At 48.7% G+C, this 19,002-nt stretch overlaps 1 protein-coding gene across 1 annotated transcript in view; it reads right to left on the bottom strand.

The window, feature by feature from the left end:
- Positions 1-13,828: 13,828 nt before the first annotated feature.
- The window catches only part of FAM120B (family with sequence similarity 120B), a 97,340-nt gene continuing 92,166 nt past the window's right edge, over positions 13,829-19,002 (bottom strand). Inside the window, exon 8 of the mRNA XM_027552121.1 lies at positions 13,829-15,527. Coding sequence (XP_027407922.1) covers positions 15,502-15,527 — 26 coding nt within the window. The 3' untranslated portion in view covers positions 13,829-15,501. The remainder of the gene's footprint in view (positions 15,528-19,002) is intronic.

Genomic DNA, 19,002 nt, shown 5'->3' with positions numbered 1-19,002 from the left:
GGTCAAGTGGTCTGGTATTCCCATCTCTTGAAGAATTCTCCACAGTTTGTTGTGGTCTACATAGTCAAAGGCTTTAACATAGTCAATGAAGCAGATGTTTTTCTGGAACTCTCTTGCTTTTTCAATGATCCAACAGATGTTGGCAATTTGACCTCTGGTTCCTCTGCCTTTTCTAAATCCAGCTTGAACATCTGGAAGTTTCAGTTCACATACTGTTGAAGCCTTGCTGGGAGAATTTTGAGCATTACTTTGCTAGTGTGCGAGATGAGTACAACTGTGCGATAGTCTGAACATTCTTTGGCATTGCTTTTCTTTGGGATCGGAATGAAAACTGACCTTTTCCAGTCCTGTGGCCACTGCTGAGTTTTCCAAAGGTGTTGGCATATTGATTGCAGCACTTTAACAGCATCATCTTTTAAGATTTGGAATAACTCAGCTGGAATTCCATCACCTCCACTAGTTTTGTTTGTAGTAATGCTTCCTAAGGCTCATTTGACTTCATATACCAGGATGTCAGGCTCTAGGTGAGTGATCACACCATCATGGTTATCCAGGTCATTAAGATCTTTTCTATATAGTTCTCCTGTGTGTTCTTGCCACCTTTTCTTAATATCTTCTGTTTCTGTTAGGTCCATACCATTTCTGTCCTTTATTGTGCCCATCTTTGCATGAAATGTTCCCTTGATATCTCTAATTTTCTTGATGAGATCTCTAGTCTTTCCTGTTCTATTCTTTTCCCCTCTTTCTTTGCATTGTTCACTTCAAAAGGCTTTCTTATCTCACCTTGCTGTTGTCTGGAACTCTGAATTCAGATGGATGTATCTTTTCTTTTCTCCTTTGCCTTTTGCTTCTCTTCTTTTCTCAGCTATTTGTAAGGACTCCTCAGACAACCATTTTGTCTTTTTGCATTTCTTTTTCTTGGGGAAGGTTTTGATCACCACCTCTTGTACAATGTTACAAGCCTCCATCTATAGTTCTTCAGGCATCTGTCTATCACATCTGATCCCTTGAATCTATTTGTCACTGTCACTGTATAATCATAAGGGAATCAAGTTAGGTCATACCTGAGTGGTCTAGTGGTTTTCCATACATTCTTCAATTTAAGTCTAAATTTTGCAATATTAATTTCATGATCTGAGCCACAGTCAGCTCCCAATCTTGTTTTTGCTGACTATATAGAGCTTCTCCATCTTTGGCTACAAAGAATATAATCAATCTGATCTCAGTATTGACCATCTAGTGACATCCATGTGCAGAGTCATCTCTTGTGTGGTTGGAAGAGGGCGTTTGCTATGACCAACATGTTCTCTTGGCAAAACTCTGTTAGCCTTTGCCCTGCTTCATTTTGTACTCCAAGACCAAACTTGCCCATTACTCCAGTTATCTCTTAACTTCCTACTTTTGCATTCCAGGCCCCTATGGTGAAAAGGACATCTTTTGGGGGTGTTAGTTCTAGAAGGTCTTGTAGGTCTTCATAGAACCATTGAACTTCAGCTTCTTTGGCATTACTGGTCAGGGCATAGACTTGGATTACTGTGATATTGAATGGTTTGCCTTGGAAACTAACAGAGATCATTCAGTTGTCTTTAAGAGTGCACCCAAGAACTGCATTTTGGAGTCTTTGGTTGACTATGAGGGCTACTCCATTTCTTCTAAGGGATTCTTGCCCACAGTAGTAGATATAATGGTCATCTGAATTAAATTTGCCCATTCCTCTCCATTTTAGTTCACTGATTCCTAAAATGTTGATGTTCATTCTTGCCATCTCCTGTTTGACCACTTCCAATTTACCTTGATTCATGGACCTAACATTCCAGGTTCCTATGCAATATTATTCTTTACAGCCTTGGACTTATACTTTCATAACCAAACACATCCACAACTGGGTCTTGTTTCCACTTTAGCTCAGCCTCTTCATTCTTTCTGGAGCTATTTCTCTGCTCTTCTCCAGTAGCATTTTGGACACCTACTGACCTGAGAGGGTTCATCTTTCAGTGTCATATCTTTTTGCCTTTTCATACTGTTCATGGGATTCTCAAGGCAAGAATGATGAAGAGGTTTAACATTCCCTTCTCTAGTGTAGCACATTTTGTCTGCACTCTCCAGCATGACCTGTCTATCTTGGGTGGCCCTACGCAGCATGACTCATAGTTTCACTGAGTTGGGCAAAGCTGTGATCCATATGATCAGTTTAGTTAGTTTTCTGTGACTGTGGTTTTCATTCTGTCTGTCCTCTGATGGATGAGGATAAGGGTCTTGTGCAAACTTCCTGATGGGAGGTACTAGCTGTGGGTAAAACTGGGTCTTATTCTGGTGGGCAAGGCCATGCTCAGTGAGTCTTTGATCCAGTTTTATGTTGACGGGTGGGGCTTTGTTCCCGCCAGTAATTTGGCCTGTGTTCAGTCTTAGTGGTAGCAGCACAGGTTAATTGCTCCCTGGCATGTAAAATCATAGCTCCCTGACCAGGGATCGAACCTGTGTTGCTTGCATTGTAAGGTAGATTCTTACCCACTGGACCACTAGGGAAGTCCCTCCTTTTTGCTAATCTGTACTAAGTTATAAGTAAGCAAAGACATTAAGAAAAATTAATAGATGCTATTAAACAGTGTCTGCGGCATAAGTTCTGGATGATACTAGGACCTGCAGCCACATTGCAAAGCACTGGTGTCTTTTCAGTTGTTTGCCTCTTGACTCTTCTCCATGTCTTTTCTCAGAGCCCTTGTGATGTTCTCTGTGCAAAATGCACATCGCTAGCTGGTCTTGCCCGAGTGCTCAGATTCCCAAGTCCACTGGGACAGCGAGTGGCCCCGTCCTCCCATGAGTCCTTCATGGGCCCTCCTGAGAGTCAGCCGAGACTTGTTGTGTGTGAAGACTGTGCAGCATTTTCACCCTGAAAAGGAGCTTGCCTCTGTGAAGGGCCCTACCCTCCTCGGAAGGTGCTTGGGCAATGCTGCTGTGTGGCCCTGCTAACTCATCGTGCCTTCCTCCAAGTTGCAGATGGGGGCTCTGGCTTCAGGACAGCTCAGGGGAAGTCCTGGCTCTTAGACCCAATTCCAAAGTGGATAAAACATTTCTAGCAAAGTTTTCGCAAAGATGGAGAGCTGGAAGGCATAGTATAATAATCTTAGTGGTTGAGTCCCTCCCATATTCCACATCTTTCTATTATTTCTTACCCATTTCAAGTTCCCCACCAGTTAACTTGTAATTAAATATTTTAATGAAAAAATTTTCATTGGTGTTTAATATCCTTGAATTTAAATTATAAAATCCTATTCTGCATCTCATAAAATCAATTTTTTCCCAAGCACATGGCTTTTTATATTCCGATTGGCTGGATGGGAGAATTCACACCACACACACACACACACTTCTATGGAAAAAAATCTATTTTCTTGGAAAGACCACGTCTATCTCTCTACTCTCAGTCCTAAAATAATCATAAGACTTATTGAAACTGCTTTTTCTTCCCTAGATCCATTGAAACTTAATTCCTAGTTCCTGCTTGTCTTGAACCTGGATGACTCCTGGGGTCTCCACGCCAATCTCTGGGCCCCCACGTCCTTCCTGGTCCTTTGCACCCTCCACAGACAACAGACGTAATCTTCCTATAATGCAGTTCTGACCATGCCAGTTCCGTCCTTAAAATTATTTATTGCTTTTTGCTTTTTATTCACTTTAAGAATATTTATTTTCAATAAATAAAAGTAACTCTTGTGGGATATAAATTAGAAGATAAATTTGGGATTAACAGATACACACTATTATATATAAAATAGGTGAAGAACTAGGAACTACTGTGTAGCACAGGGAGCTATAATCAATATATTGTAATAACCTAAAAGGGAAAAGAATCTGAAAAAGAGTACATACATACATATATATATTTATGTATAACTCAATCACTTTGCTATATACCTGAAACTAACACAACATTGTAAATCAACTATGCTTCAAGAACAAAACAAGACAAACAAAAAAATCATATCTTTTAGGCGCAAGTCTATGTATTTTGACAAGCGTGCACAGCTGGTAACTGCCACCACCACACTCAAGGCGTAGACTAGCGTTTCAGCTCCCCGCCCCCCAAATCCCCTGTGCATTTGGCAATCACTGATCTGCTTTCGGTTCAATTTTGCTTTTCCCAGAATATCATATAAATGGAGGCGACTTCCCAGGTGGCTCAGACGGTAAAGCGTCTGCCTACAATGAGGGAGACCTGGGTTCAATCCCTGGGTCAGGAAGATCTCCTGGAGAAGGGAATGGCAACCCACTCCAGTATTCTTGCCCCTCTCCCCACAAAAAAGGGGCTCAAATAAGTATTTTAAGGGCTTCCCTGCTGGCTCAGGGGTTAAAGCATCTGCCTGTAATGTGGGAGACTCAGGTTTGATCCCTGGGTTTAGAAGATCCCCTGGAGAAGGAAATGGCAACCCACTCCAGTATTCTTGCCTGGAGAATCCCATGGAGAACGGGAGCCTCGTAGGCTACAGTCCACGGGGTCGCAAAGAGTTGGACACGACTGAGTGACTTCACTTTCACTTTCACTTTCACAGTATAGTAGCCTCATTTTATAATTAAGCTTTTTACTCTGAGGTAATCATAGACTCAACGCAGTTGAAGGGAATGACACAGAGGTCTCTGGACACTGGCCCTGCTTGTTTCCAGCCCCACCTTCCCTGTGGGCGCTGCCTGCTGGCTTCATGCACACTGGAATGGAAGTGACTGTCCATCTTCCCAGGTCTGTGCTTCCGTCTGGACCTTTCTCTCTTCACTGCATCCAGATAGAGCTGGAGAAGGTCTTCCCTCCTAACAAAGGCCAGTTATTTCACAGGCGTTTCCACCATCACCTCTCACTGTCCAGGCTTCTCTCCTCCCATCACATCTCTTTCATCCTGAACTACTGATTGCACTTGGTTGTCCTTACGGCTGAACAGCTGTGCTGCAGGGTCCCCACGTAAAGAAACGGGAGAAGCTCCCTGGCCTCCTCCTCCTCCTGTCCAGCTGCTGTTCCATTATCCTGGGTCTCTTTGCAGCCAACTCACCCCAAACACACTCTGTAAATACTGCTTGAGCCTTCCCTCCACGCGCCCTCCTGCACGCTGACACGCCGGAGTGCTCCTGTCACGGCACCACGAATGCTCTTCGGCCAAATCTAAGAGAGATCCCTTGCTTGGAACATTTCCTTTTGCCTGTCTATGCTTTGTGATGCTGAGTCCTCCAGCGTTTTCTCCTATTTCATTACTTGCTTGTTGGCTCTTGGATCCCTGGATCCTTTCTCATTCTCTATCCAAGTTCTGGCTGTGGGTGTTTCTTAGGGCTCTTGGAAGCCACTTGAAGAAAGTTGTATGTGCTTTTCTTATTTAAGATTTTTGTGATTATACTATGCTACATGAATATATCTTTGAATTTAAAATCCACCATTACATAAAGAGTCAAAATTCCATTGAGTACTCACACCAGCCCCATTCTCCTCTATAACTAACCACATCCCAGCCCTGGGGCTCCGCCAGCCCCTCCAGCCTTCCCCCTCCCCAGACAGATGTCTTCAAGCTGTTAGGAAGAGCTTCCTTCAGCTCTTTGGGAGTTGGCTGTCATCTCTGTCATCTACCCTGTCTAAGTATTTATTCTTTTTCAGAGCAAACTAATTTGTTCCTAGTAACTAGCGTAGTCTGCGATTATCTATTGACTTCTCTAAGAGGGCAATCTTACTCAGTCTTTGCTGTGAGAACAAACCCTCTGGAAGCAGCAACTGTGAGCCTTCCAGTGTTTCAGTCCCAGTGCTTGGAGTGCACAGGGCACACGGAAGCAGCATAAAACACACTGACAACTTCAGTGAAGCCTGTGTTTGATGCCCATCTCACACATACATCCCCAGACTACAGGTATGTGTACATATGTGTACACTCATTACCCGTGGATTTCGTACTTGTGAATTTGTCCACTTGCTAAAAAGTTCCAAGGGAGGAGAAGACCGGAGACGCACAACCTCCCAGAGACAAAGGCAAGTGAGAAAAGCAACACAGCACAGCACAACAAACCCGCACAGCTGCCGTCAACGGCTGAAGTGTCTGAGCACGAGCACCGCTGTGCTCCATTCCCATGGTTGCTGTTGTTGTTCAGTCGTCCAGTCATGTCCAACTCTGCAACCATGTGGACTGCAGCACGCCAGGCCTCCCTGTCTTCACCATCTCCCAGAGCTTGCTCAAACTCATGTCCATTGAGTCAGTGATACCATCCAACCATCTCATCCTCTGTCGTCCCCTTCTCCTCCTGCCTTCAAGCTTTCCCAGCATCAGGGGATTTTCTAATGAGTTGGCTCTTTGCATCAGATGGCCAAAGTATTGGAGCTTCAACTTCAGGATCAGTCCTTCCAATGAATATACAGGATTGATTTCCTTTAGGATTGACTGGTTTGATCTCCTTTCAGTCCAAGGGACTCTCAAGAGTCTTCTCTAACACCACAGTTCAATAGCATCAATTCTTTGATGCTCAGTCCAACTCTCACATTCATACATGACTATGGAAAAACCATAGCTTTGGCTAGATGGTCTTTGTTGGCAAAGTAATGTCTCTAATTTTTACTATGCTGTCTAGGTTGGTCATAGCTTTTCTTCCAAGGAGCAAATATCTTTTAATTTCATGGCTGCAGTCACCATCTGCAGTGATTTTGAAGCCAAATAAAATGAAGACTGTCACTGTTTCCATTGTTTCCCCATCTATTTGCCATGAAGTGATAGGACCAGATCCCATGATCTTCGTTTTATGAATGTTGAGTTTTAAGCCAGCTTTTTCATTCTCATCTTTCGCTTTCATCAAGAGGCGCTTTAGTTTCTTTTTGCTTTCTGCCATAAGGGTGGTGTCATCTGCATGTCTGAGTTTACTGATATTTCTCGCAGCAATCTTGATTCAAGCTTACACTTCATCTAGCCCAGCATTTTGTATGATGTACTCTGCATATAATTAAGCAGGGTGACAATATACAGCCTTGACATACTCCTTTCCCAAGTTTAAATCAGTCCGTTGTTCCATGTCCAGTTCTAACTGTTGCTTCTTGACCTGCATACAGGTTTCTCAGGAGGTAGGTAAAGTGATCTGGTATTCCCATCTCCTGAAGAATTTTCCAGTTTGTTGTGGTTTACACAATCAGAGATTTTAACGTAGTCAATGAAGCAGATGTTTTTCTGGAACTCTCTTGCTGTTTCTATGATCCAATGGATGTTGCCAATTTGACCTCTGGCTCCTCTGCCTTTTCTAAATCCAGCTTGAACATCTGGACATTCTCAGTTCACATACGGTTGAAACCTAGGTTGGAGAATTTTGAGCACTACTTTGCTAACATGTTAGATGAGTAATTGTGTGGTAGTTTGAGCATTCTTTGGCATTGCCTTTCTTTGGGATTAGAATGAAAACACCTTTTCCAGTCCTGTGGCCAGTGCTGGGTTTTCCAAATTTGCTATCATGTTGAGTGCAGCACTTTAACAGCATCATCTTTTAGGGTTTGAAATAGCCTAGTTAGAATTCCATCACCTCCACTAGGTTTTTTTGCAGTGATGCTTCCTAAGGCCCACCTGACTTTGCACTCCAAGATGTCGGGCTCTAGGTGAGTGATCACACCATCGTGGGTCATTAAGATTTCCCACGGTGGAGAGCCCCAAAGCCTTTCCACATGAAGAAACCTTCATTTCTTTTAGCTTCAACAGGTCATGTGTCCAGAATTTTTTGTCTTTTATATTCTTTAACAGTCTTATTTTTATTTGTTTAGTTTTGGCTGTGCTGGGTTTTTGTTGCTGTTCAAGGTTTTCTCGAGTTGCGGTGAGGGGGACTACACTTTGCTGGGGTGCACAGGCTCTGGAGCACTCAGAGCTCGGGGGTTGTCACACATGGGCCTAGTTGGCCCATTCCCCGAGGCATGTGGAATATTCCCAGACCAGGTCTCAAACCAGTGTCCTCTGCATTGCAAGGTGGCTTCTTATCCATTGGACCACCAGAGAAGCCCTAGACTTACCTCTTTTAGATGGAAAAAAAAAAAAAATTGTGCCTAAGAACCTAGCTAAGAGAGATCTAAGCCAGTGACATGTTTTCTGGAATCTAGATATTCACAAATGTGGCAATGATAGTGACGAAAGGCACAAAAAAACTTGAAGATAAGGGGGATTACTACCCTCTCCCTTCCTGGGGGCCCCTATGTCTCCCCAGGGGCAATGGGAAGCTCTCAGAAGATACTTCTGGAAACTGACACACTTACTCTCTATGGCCTGCAGATTAGAGGATTGTTCCAGATACCATCTTTCCCACTGAACGTTCTGTCCAGAGCACCTGCCAGGCTCCAGGCCCCTGTCCCACTTCCGGGAGGAGCCCGGTCCGTTTCCTGCTCTATTGTAAACAGCAGGCACTCAGAGAGCCTGGGCTAGAAATACAGGGTAGGCTTCACACTCGGCAAGCTGGAGGAGTGCGGCACCCGCTTCCTGCAAACAGGCTGGAAACTGTGATGCCCTATGTGTGCTGCTGGCTTGCAAAAGAGGGTCCCCTGTGTCTTTCCAGAGGACCAGCCCTCTGCCCTTGTTTCCTGCTGCAGCGCCTTTGCAGTGTCTGTGGGTTATGATCTTGTCCCCTTACTGACTGCAGCCAAAAGGTAAAACCTCACCTGTCTTGCTTGCTTAGGTGGGTGCCTGGCACTCAGGGTGCTCAGCAAGTACTTTTGGTGAACGAGTGGGTCCAGACCCTGGATGGTGTGGAGGCAGGAGGGTGGCATCCAAGGGGACAAGGGCCCCCAGAGGGTTAGGGTCCTCACAGTCCCTCGTCAACTCCTCTTAGCCTGGAGCCTCGGCACTGATTGGAGGGCCTGTCTTCTGTGAAGATTCACTCCATTTATCCTGAAGGCAGCCCGTGCTTTGTCACACAGAGAAGCCTGGGACTCAGAGGACTTAAATCCTTCTCCAGAATCACAGCAGCTGGTAATGGAAAGAGGTCCGAGCTGAGTTCTAAGCCTAAAAGGTTACAGATCTCTTAGTGCCAGACGGTTTCCTGGAAACCACAAAGGACAACGGTGCTTGGGAGCTCTGACTCTGGGGTGAGGACGCAGGGCAGACGCCTGTCTGTGCCTCAGTTTCCACGTCTGTGAAATAATGGGGATGGTGATAGCATCTGTGCATGGGGCCATGGGAATTAAACTGAAAACCACCTCATATGTAACCAGGGACCAAGAAGCATCAGCTAGCACTACTGTTACCACATTCACAGAGCTATTATCAATCAGATCAGATCAGTCGCTCAGTCATGTCTGACTCTTTGCAACCCCATGAATTGCAGCACGCCAGGCCTCCCTGTCCATCACCAACTCCCGGAGTTCACTGAGACTCACCTCCATCGAGTCGGTGATGCCATCCAGCCATCTCATCCTCTGTCGTCCCCTTCTCCTCCTGCCCCCAATCCCTCCCAGCATCAGAGTCTTTTCCAACGAGTCAACTCTTCACATGAGGTGGCCAAAGTACTGGAGTGTCAGCTTTAGCATCATCCCTTCCAAAGAAATCCCAGGGCTGATCTCCTTCAGAATGGACCTGTTGGATCTCCTTGCAGTCCAAGGGACTCTCAAGAGTCTTCTCCAACACCACAGTTCAAAAGCATCAATTCTTCAGCACTCAGCCTTCTTCACAGTCCAACTCTCACATCCATACATGACCACAGGAAAAACCATAGCCTTGACTAGACGAACCTTTGTTGGCAAAGTAATGTCTCTGCTTTTGAATATGCCATCTAGGTTGGTCATAACTTTCCTTCCAAGGAATAAGTGTCTTTTAATTTCATGGCTGCAGTCACCATCTGTAGTGATTTTGGAGCCCAGAAAAATAAAGCCTGACACTGTTTCCACTGTTTCCCCATCTATTTCCCATGAAGTAGTGGGACCAGATGCTATTATCAATACCAACAGGATAAAACTTGCTTTTCCCGGGTCTCCTCAGACTCTGTTCCAGATGAAAAATCAGTGTGGGCAAGGTGCTCAGCGGTCAGTGCCTGATGCCTGTGCCAGTCCAGGGTCTCTGCTTATCAGCCTCTGGGCGGAGGAGAGCAAGGCAGCAGCAGGGTCATACCCATCACTACTTCCAGCAGCACCTCGTTTCTCTCAAGTTTGGGGATTAACTCATCAAGCTAATTTGTGCAGCCACTTTGAAGGAGTGAAAAGGACCAGGGGGTCCTTTCCCAGGACTCCCCAGGAAAGCCAAGGACCAGGGCGGGGGGTGCTGCTGAGGGGTGGAGACTCAGCAGGTAGCCTGAAGCTGAGCACCTCAAAGGCCTGGAAGAGGCTCACCTGACGCTCACCTAGGTGCCAGGGCTCCTGCGGATGAGGGTCTGGGTGGCTTTCAGACCCTGGGAGTTTGGAGGAGGGACAGTCCCCAAGGACACGGCTCCTCAGGAGGGCAGGCGGGGACCTGCGGCCCCTCACCTGGTCCCCGCACCCCTCCGAGCCCCCCTCCTCCAGTCCATTTCTCCGCTCTGGTCTCAGCTGCTCACCTCTGGCCGCCTGTCCATCTCCAGCTCCTGCAGAGAAGCTGGCCGTGCCCTTGGTTCCCTTCCAGCCCCACGCACCTTCTGCCTCGGGCCAGAGGCAGATTCAAACACGGTCCTTGAGCTAGGGATGACTTAGGAAGGGCGGTGAGCATTGCTGGGGCTCCAGTCTGTGTCTCCTGGATGGCCAGCACCAAGCAGTGAGGCCAGGTAGCCGGAGAGTGACTGTTGTGGGGGAGCAGAGACAGAGATCAAGAGAAAGAGAAGAGGGACAGACAGACAGAAAGACAGACACACAGAGGGAGACAGAGGGACAGAGGGAGGCAGAGAGAGAGACAGACACAGGAGGGGCGCAGAGGCAGAGATGCACAGAGGGGGAGGTGGGAGGAGAGGCGTTGGCACCTGCTGGTGTCCCTCTGATCCCACACAGCCTCCTGGAAGGGATGCCCCCCAGTTTATGATGAGGAAACTGGGGTGCAGGGAGATTCAGGGGCAGCTGGATTTACTCAGCTTGTCTGGCCCCAGCCCTCTGAGTCTCCTTATTCTCTGGGAAGTGATGGAGGAAATTCAAAAGTAGGAAATTGCGAGCACAAGCTTACTACGTTTGTGTTGGGCCTGAGTGCAGTGTGCAGAGGTGAAGGGAAGCGCCCGCTGTCTGAGGGGCTGTGTGTCCCCAGGTCAGTCAGCAGTGGAGGCGCCCATGAGGCCACGATGGGGAGTTGCCCGCGGGGGCCCGGGCCGGGGAGGTAGTGGTGTCTGTGTGATTAAATCCCACAGCGTGGGTCTGGTGCAAGGGGCACCATGGGAGATTCCGAGCGCATTTCATGGGGCCTGGCTGGGAACGCAGCTGCAGAGCTGAGCAGACACACAGGGCCCGCCGAGGTGCAGCTGCGGAGAAGGGCGCAGACGGTGGCCCAGGAAGGCTTCCTGGGGCTCTGGGATCCCCTTCAATCCGGGGCCACATCCTGGGGGTACCCCACCCCACCAGAGGGCAGGGAGCAATGCTAGGGAATAGACCAAGGAGCACAACACCGAGACAGGTCTGAGACAGGTGGAGGGCAGAGAGGAACCCACAGGAGGGAGCTCCCAGCAAACAGCCCAGAAGACGGGGGGCGGGGTGGGGAGGAGACGGCCAGGCAACAGCGAAAGTGTCTGATCTCTTGTTCTGTTCTCAAAACCAGCCTTAGATGTAGTAAGCAGCTCCTGCCATGACAACACTGTGCACCATCACTCAGCACCGGCTGGCTTGGACAGTAAGTGCCCTTCTTCACACAGAGTGTGCAGGCTGCAAAGGCAGCCCTGCTCTGGGCTGCGGGAAGAAGGCTGCAGTCTCCCTGGGGAGCTCTCAAGGCCTGGTCCAGGGTGCCAGGTCCACACTGTTGGGGGTGAGGACTTGCTGAGCAATGACTCAGTTGACCAGCTTGTTTCATAGCTAAGACAAAACAAGGCCCAAGCGTGGACTTGTTCACCTTCACCTTCAGCGAGATTGGGCCAATAGCCCAGTCAGTCAGTTCAGTTGCTCAGTCGTGTCTGACTCCTTGTGACACCATGGACTGCAGCACACCAGGCCTCCCTGTCCTTCACCAACTCCCAGAGCTTGCTCAAACTCATGTCCATTGAGTCGGTGAGGCCATCCAACCATCTCATCCTCTGTTGTCCCCTTTTATTCCTGCCTTCAATCTTTTCCAGCATCAGGGTCTTTTCCAATGAGTCAGTTCTTCACATCAGGTGGCCAAAGGATTGGAGTTTCAGCTTCAGCATCAATCCTTCCAATAAATATTCAGGACTGGTTTCCTTTAGGATGGACTGGTTTGATCTCCTTGCAGTCCAAGGGACTCTCAAGAGTCTTCTCCAACACCACAGTTCAAAAGCATCAATTCTTTGGTGCTTAGCTTTCTTTATAGTCCAACTCTCACATCCATACATGACTACTGGAAAGACCATAGCTTTGACCAGACGGACCTTTCTTGGCAAAGCAATGTCTCTGCTTTTTAATATGCTGTCTAGGTTGGTCATAGCTTTTCTTCCAAGGAGTAGGCATCTTTTAATTTCATGTCTGCAATCACCATCTGCAGTGATTTGGGAGCACCAAAAAATAAAGTCTGTCACTGTTTCCATTGTATCCCCATCTATTTGTCATGAAGTGATGGGACCAAATGCCATGATTCTAGTTTTCTGAATGTTGAGTTTTAAGACAACTTTTTCACTCTCCTCTTTCACTTCATCAAGAGGCTCTTTAGTTCTTCACTTTGTGCCATAAAGATGGTGTCATCTACAAATCTGAGGTTATGGATATTTCTCCAGGCAATCTTGATTCCAGCTTGTGTTTCATCAGCCCAGCATTTTGCATGAAGAACTCTGAATATAAGTTAAATATGCAGGGTGACAATATACAGCCTTGATGTCCTCCTTTTCCTATTTGGAACCAGTCTGTTGTTCCACATTCAGTTCTAACTGTTGCTTCTTGACCTGCACACAGATTTCTCAGGAGTCAGGTCAGGTGGTCTGGTATTCTCATCTCTTGAAGAATTTTCCACAGTTTGTTGTGTTCCACACAGTCAAAGGCTTTTGGTGTACTCAATAAAGCAGAAGTAGATGTTTTTCTGGAACTCTCTTGCTGTTTATATGATCCAATGGATATTGGCAATTTGATCTCTGGTTCTTCTGCCTTTTCTAAACCCAGCTTGAACATCTGGATATTCACAATTTACGTACTATTGAAGCCTGGTTTGGAGAATTTTAAGGAATTTTAAGCATTACTTTGCTAGCATGTGAGATGAGTGCATTTGTGCGATAGTTTGAACACTCTTTGGCATTGCCTTTCTTTGGGATTGGAATGGAAACTGACCTTTTCCAGTCCTGTGGCCACTGCTGAGTTTTCCAAATTCGCTGGCATTTTAAGCACAGCACTTTAACAGCATCATCTTTTAGGACCTGAAATAGCTCAACTGGAATTCCACCACCTCCACTAGCTTTGTTTGTAGTGATGCTTCCTAAGGCCCACTTGACTTCACATTCCAGGATGTCTGGCTGTAGATGAGTGATCACATCGTCGTGGTTATCTGGGTCATACAGATCTTTTTGTATAGTTCTTCTGTGTATTCTTGCCACTTCTTATTAATATCTTCTGTTAGATACATACCATTTCTGTCCTTTATTGTGCCCATCTTTGCATGAAATGTTCCCTTGGTATCTCTAATTTTCTTGATGAGATCTCTGGTCTTTCCCATTATATTGTTTTCCTCTATTTTTTTGCATTGATCACTGAGGAAGGCTTTCACATCTCTCCTTGCTACTCTTTGGAACTCTGCATTTAAATAGGTATATATTTCCTTTTCTCCTTTGCCTTTAGATTCTCTTCTTTTCTCAGACAACCACTTTGCCTTTTTGCATTTCTTTTTCCCAACCGAGGGAGTTTGGGAATTTTTGTGCCGGAGTTCAGCTACAGATACCTGGATCTATTTGAGCCAGCTTAAGAAGAAGACTTAACTCAGGGGATGGTACTTCCAGAATAGTAGACACAAGCAGAGAGCAGGCTCCAAGCTGCGTTTCCAGAACAGCCCCTACCTCCCGCTTCAGGACGGGCCTGGTGAGACAGCTGGTGCTTCTGCTTCCAGCAGTGGCCCAGCCATGCCCGGCTTCAGGGTTAGAATCCAGGAGCATCACATGACAGCGGGCACACAGACCTCAGGAGAGGGCGCTGGTAGTTCTGGGCTTCTGGACAAGGCCTGCCTCCAGGGCTCTCCAGGCCCCACCCTCCCTGTTCTTTAAACAAAGAAGAGTGACTCTGGGACTCAGGGCTCCTCTGCTAAGTGACAGCAGCAGAGTCTGCACGATGGGACCAGAAATCCCAAATCTGACCCTGGACACTCGCTCTGTGGTCACTGTGCCTACGTGAAGGTCTTCGTGCCTGGGCAGCCTTTTGAGCTGCCCTCAGCCATGAGCACATGCATGGTGTGTGCACACTTGAACACAGACCTGGGTTTGGATGATGGCTTGGAACTGTAACCCACCACTTGTTAGCCGTGTCATTTTCGTCAAAGGGCCAGCTTCTCAGATCTCAGTCTACTCACTTGGGAAGCAGTGTCTGCCAGTTCACCATGGCACCAGGCCCCCTGAACAGGAGTCTTGGAATTTCCCAGGGACTGGGAGATGCTGTTGGGGTCTCCAGAAGGCCCCTGATGAGGAGCCCTCTTCTGCATCTGGTTCAACCAGGATGCAACACCCCCCTGGGTCCTGGGCCATCATGGGCTGTGTACAGCTCCAGCCACACCAGTGCCACCCTCTGTGAAAAGACAAACCACATCTTGTGGAGAACCATGCTTGGGCTCACAGATCCAGGGCTCTGCCACAGGGCTCCTGTGAATGCAAAAGACATGGTAAACTCAAAGGCCAAACGGGCGTGACTTGTGTAGGACTCACTGACTTTTCCAGTGGGACTTGGGAGGACCTTTCACTGGGGAGGAACTGACTACAGTACCACACCAAGGGGGTGTAGACGCCCCACGCTTTGCTGAGTCTGTCAAGCAGACTCATGGGGAGGGAGACCTCCCTCCCCATGGTTTCCTGAGTGCCGGGGTCATCTCTTCCAAGCGCATCCCTGGGACACACCCCGCCAGGTGGCCAAGGCAAGCTCTCATTCAGCCTTTCTTCCGATGCAGCACTGACTGTGTTTCAAACTTCAGCTGAAGTTCAGGGCTGAGCAGTGAGGCCTCACCTGCCAGCAGGGTGGGTGGGGGTGAGTCTGCGAGTCCCGACTTCCCTTCCTCACTCTCTGGGGTCGCCTGGAACGCCTCACCTTGCCGGATCACCACGCAGCCTCCTCTGATGTTTCTGAGTGGGATGAGAGGCCAGAGCAAATGGTCCTCTTCCTTTTTTGCTGCCCCAGCAACTGGTCACTGACCAGCAGGACAGCTGCACCCCGGGCGGGCCTGGCTGGCTGGGGAGATGAGAGAGGCATTGACATCCCTGAAACTTGCCCGCAGCTCCCATTACTGAAGATCACAGTGCATATTCAGCCATGGTCACTTGAGAGAAGAAAAGAAAAACAAAACACGACAAAATGAATAACCTAAAACAATTAAAAGGTAAAAGAAAAACACCAGAGTCAATTATCTACTTTTCTTTCCCTCAGGTTGTCAAATAAAGGTCATTCCCCTACCACGTTTTGAAAAACCAAGACAAAGAGTTCTCTGAGTTATGAGCACTTGTGGCAAATTATTTAATATAGGAAGTGCCACACTGAGCGAGTCGCCATGGTGAGTGTGTCGTTACCATTACTAAAGTCTATGTCCTGTTTAATCCGTTCAAGGACTTTCACATACCTTTCCATTTGATTCCATGGTAATGTTTGTAGCAAAGGTTGCTGAATGTACCATTCAGCTTTTTAAAATGAGGAAACTGAGGGGATTCATAGTTTATCAGGGTCTCTTTAAAGAACTTCAGCACATCTGTGGAGCCCATGAACCCTTACAGAAATACGGTGCAGACAGTGAAGAGAGGTGGGGACGTGGCTGGGGGTGCGGGTGCGAGGTGAACCCCAGGGTGAGAGCTGGGGTGTCAGCCGTGGCACTGGCAGGGGCTCCCTGAGAGAGGAGCCATGTCCCCGTGTTGGAAGAGGGCTCCAAGGGGCAGAAAGGCTAAGGAGTTTGTCCAAGAGCACACAGCCAGCGCCAGCTCACGCCAAGCCTGGTGCACTCCTCTGCCCTCCCCTCGCCCCTGCCCCAGGAAGGGCCGGAGTGCGAGTGGGATCACGAGCCCAAGAAGGTGGTAGAACATCAGGGACGAGGGCCTCTGGGGTCACCCGACCCCTTGTCTCAGTCCTTTCTCCTGCCTGGTGGGCCGTGAAGGGAATCCCTGAGCCCCTGCCCAATCTTGGCCTGAATCACCAAGGAACCCTGGTGTCCAGTTGGGCAGCTCGGACTAACCTCCACTGGCAGGAGGGGGCCTTGGCCCCACGGGCTCCGGCCCACTCACGCAGTCTGCGGTCCTCCTGGATGGGAGGGAAGGACAGAAGACGCACCTTCAGATCCAAGTTTCTACTCATAACCAGGTTCTCACAGAAGAAGGAAGAGGGAATCAGGTAGCACTGGGAACCAGTAACAGGACAGGGAGCTTTGAACCTGTACAGAACACCTGTTGGAATCTGGCCAGCCAACACCGACAGCTGCTTGCTGAGGGGTGGTCTCACTTGGGGTGGAGGGGCAGCAGTGTCTGGTGCCCACTGTTGGCTGGTACCTCTGCTGAGAAGCAGCCGAGGGCCGGGGTGCAGGCTGCCAGCCAACGTGCGTCAGTTCTGTTCCTGAGTCAGAGGAACAGCTAGTGAGCACCGGCCAGAGCAAAGCTGCCTCCCCGGAGCAGAGGTGAGAGCGTGCGGCCTGTGGCCTGTCTGGAGGGGGACCCGGCCCGGGATGCAGGCGGGGGCCCTGAGGGAATGGCACAGATGCACAGTCGCTCTGTCCACGGCTAAAGGAGGGCTTGTTTGGAAGTCTGTCCACTTGGCCTTCAAATCACTAAGACCGCCTTTGACAAACAAAGATCAATTGTAAACGGTGTAGCTGTGAGTCAGGCTTTAGAAAAAGTGTCAGAAACAAGTAATCTTGTGTAGGTATTTTTCAGGTTGGCAAATTTTGAATAGAAAATTGTCTGTTCTAGGAAGGGTGTTTTTGTTGACAACTATCTCACTAGTTCATGGTGTGTAGCAGCCAATGTTGAGACACTTCTCATAGACAAAAATCAAGTTCTTTCTGAAACAGTATTTTTGCAGGATTTGGGCCACAGGGCTCAGGTGAACTACAGTTGCCTGCTGTTTGCTGGTTCTGGGAAAACTGCTCGAACATCTGTGGGGGCAAAGAACCCAGCTACTCAGGTGACACTGCAAAAGAGTGATGGAAATGAGCAGAAAAAACTAACACACATCATTTGGGGAGTTTCTGGTAAATTACTATTCCATGACAGAGGCTAATCCCCAGGAAGGTCAAGCATCAAATCGTGCATTCAAAGAACATTTATTGAGCACTGAGTGTGTGCAAGTGATCCTAAGAGGGCAGTTGCCCTACAGGAAGAGGCACCCCCAGCCCCACGCTCTGGGCACTGAGAGGCGGTTTTGAGTGACTGTGTTCATGTCTCCAGGGCTGCAGCGACACACTCCTTGGCCAGTTCTTGGTTTCCCAACTGAATGGGAAACATTCAGGAAGCCTGGCCACATAAACAAGTCCAGGTGCATCCACTCCAGCTACTAGATTAAGTTTTCACACATCCATGCAGCCGGGGCATCCACAGCTCTCCCTCCCAATGTGTCCTCCTCTCTCTCTTTATCCTTCAAGTCCTGGCTCCTTCTGGCAGTCTCATCAGTCAGCCCTCTTGCCTGGCTGGGGAGGGTGGCCAGGGGGCACAGTGTGTGAAAAGGATTAGAAGCCTCAAGCCGAGCACCTGTGAGGCAGGCCCGCTGCAGGGCAGACCCCACAAAAACCTTCTGTGCAGGAAGGCCCCTTTCATCTCATCCTGGAGTGGCTCCTGGAGGCCACTTTTGAACGCTCGAACTCATGCACCTTTTCGGTGCTGCCTCCCTGCCACGGGGCCAGCCCCAGGCAGCTGTGAATTCCCGTCTGGAGGTGGCTCCTCTGATCTGACCCTCTTTAGGGTCATTTGTGCACTGAGATGGGGCCGCCTCACTTCTCAGCCTGCTGTTGATGGCTTAGTTCTCAGAGGTGCGGCGGAGCAGCCCCAGAAGCCGAGAGCAGCCCAGCCCCGGTGTTGGCCCTCACAGCGGGAGGGGGGAGAAGGCTGAAGCTTCCGTTTGACACCTTCATCCCCAGAGCTGCCTCCTGTTTTGAACCTTTCTCTGGCTCCAGGGCACAGACTTTAGGGGCTTGTGAGGGAAGGAACCTCAAAAGCTCATTCGATCCAGCCCTCTGCTTCAGGAGGGACCACACGTGGGAGCATCGGGGACAGGCTGTGGAGGGCCAGCCCCGCTTGGTGGCCAGCCCTGCTGTGCCGGGTGGGGTGGCGGCTTTAGGCTCCTGCTGGCCCCTCTGTGCAGACCTGTGCTGGTGACAAACACGCACAGGCTTTGGGCCCTGGTGACAACTTTGGGCCTATAAGCAAAGCCATCGGAGAACATCTGCTCGCCTCTTGCAGTTTAAAAAGAAAGCATGCACAGTGGCGAGGGCCCCTTCCCTCCTGCCCTGCAGCCTTGTCCCCAGAGGCCTGCTGAGGGTCCTCTGCAGCACGGACACCGCTGTCTACCCTCAGCTCCCTCTGTGAGCACGTTGCCTGCAAAGGCAGCCCCCTGGCTGATCTTGGTTTTGCTTTTAATACAAGTTTCGCCTACAGAGCAATATAATTTGACATCTGTACACACTACGGCGTGCTCACCATCTCAAGTACCGTCATGATACAGATGAGAACCTATGAGCTTGTTTTTGTTTTGTTTACTTTTCAGATTCCACAGGAGTGAAATTACACAATAGGTCTTTCCCCTCCGACTTGTCTCACAGCATA

This window comes from Bos indicus x Bos taurus, chromosome 9 (assembly GCF_003369695.1).
Source record: "Bos indicus x Bos taurus breed Angus x Brahman F1 hybrid chromosome 9, Bos_hybrid_MaternalHap_v2.0, whole genome shotgun sequence".
Taxonomy (NCBI): Eukaryota; Metazoa; Chordata; class Mammalia; order Artiodactyla; family Bovidae; genus Bos; species Bos indicus x Bos taurus.
This window is presented reverse-complemented; position numbering and strand designations above follow the sequence as displayed.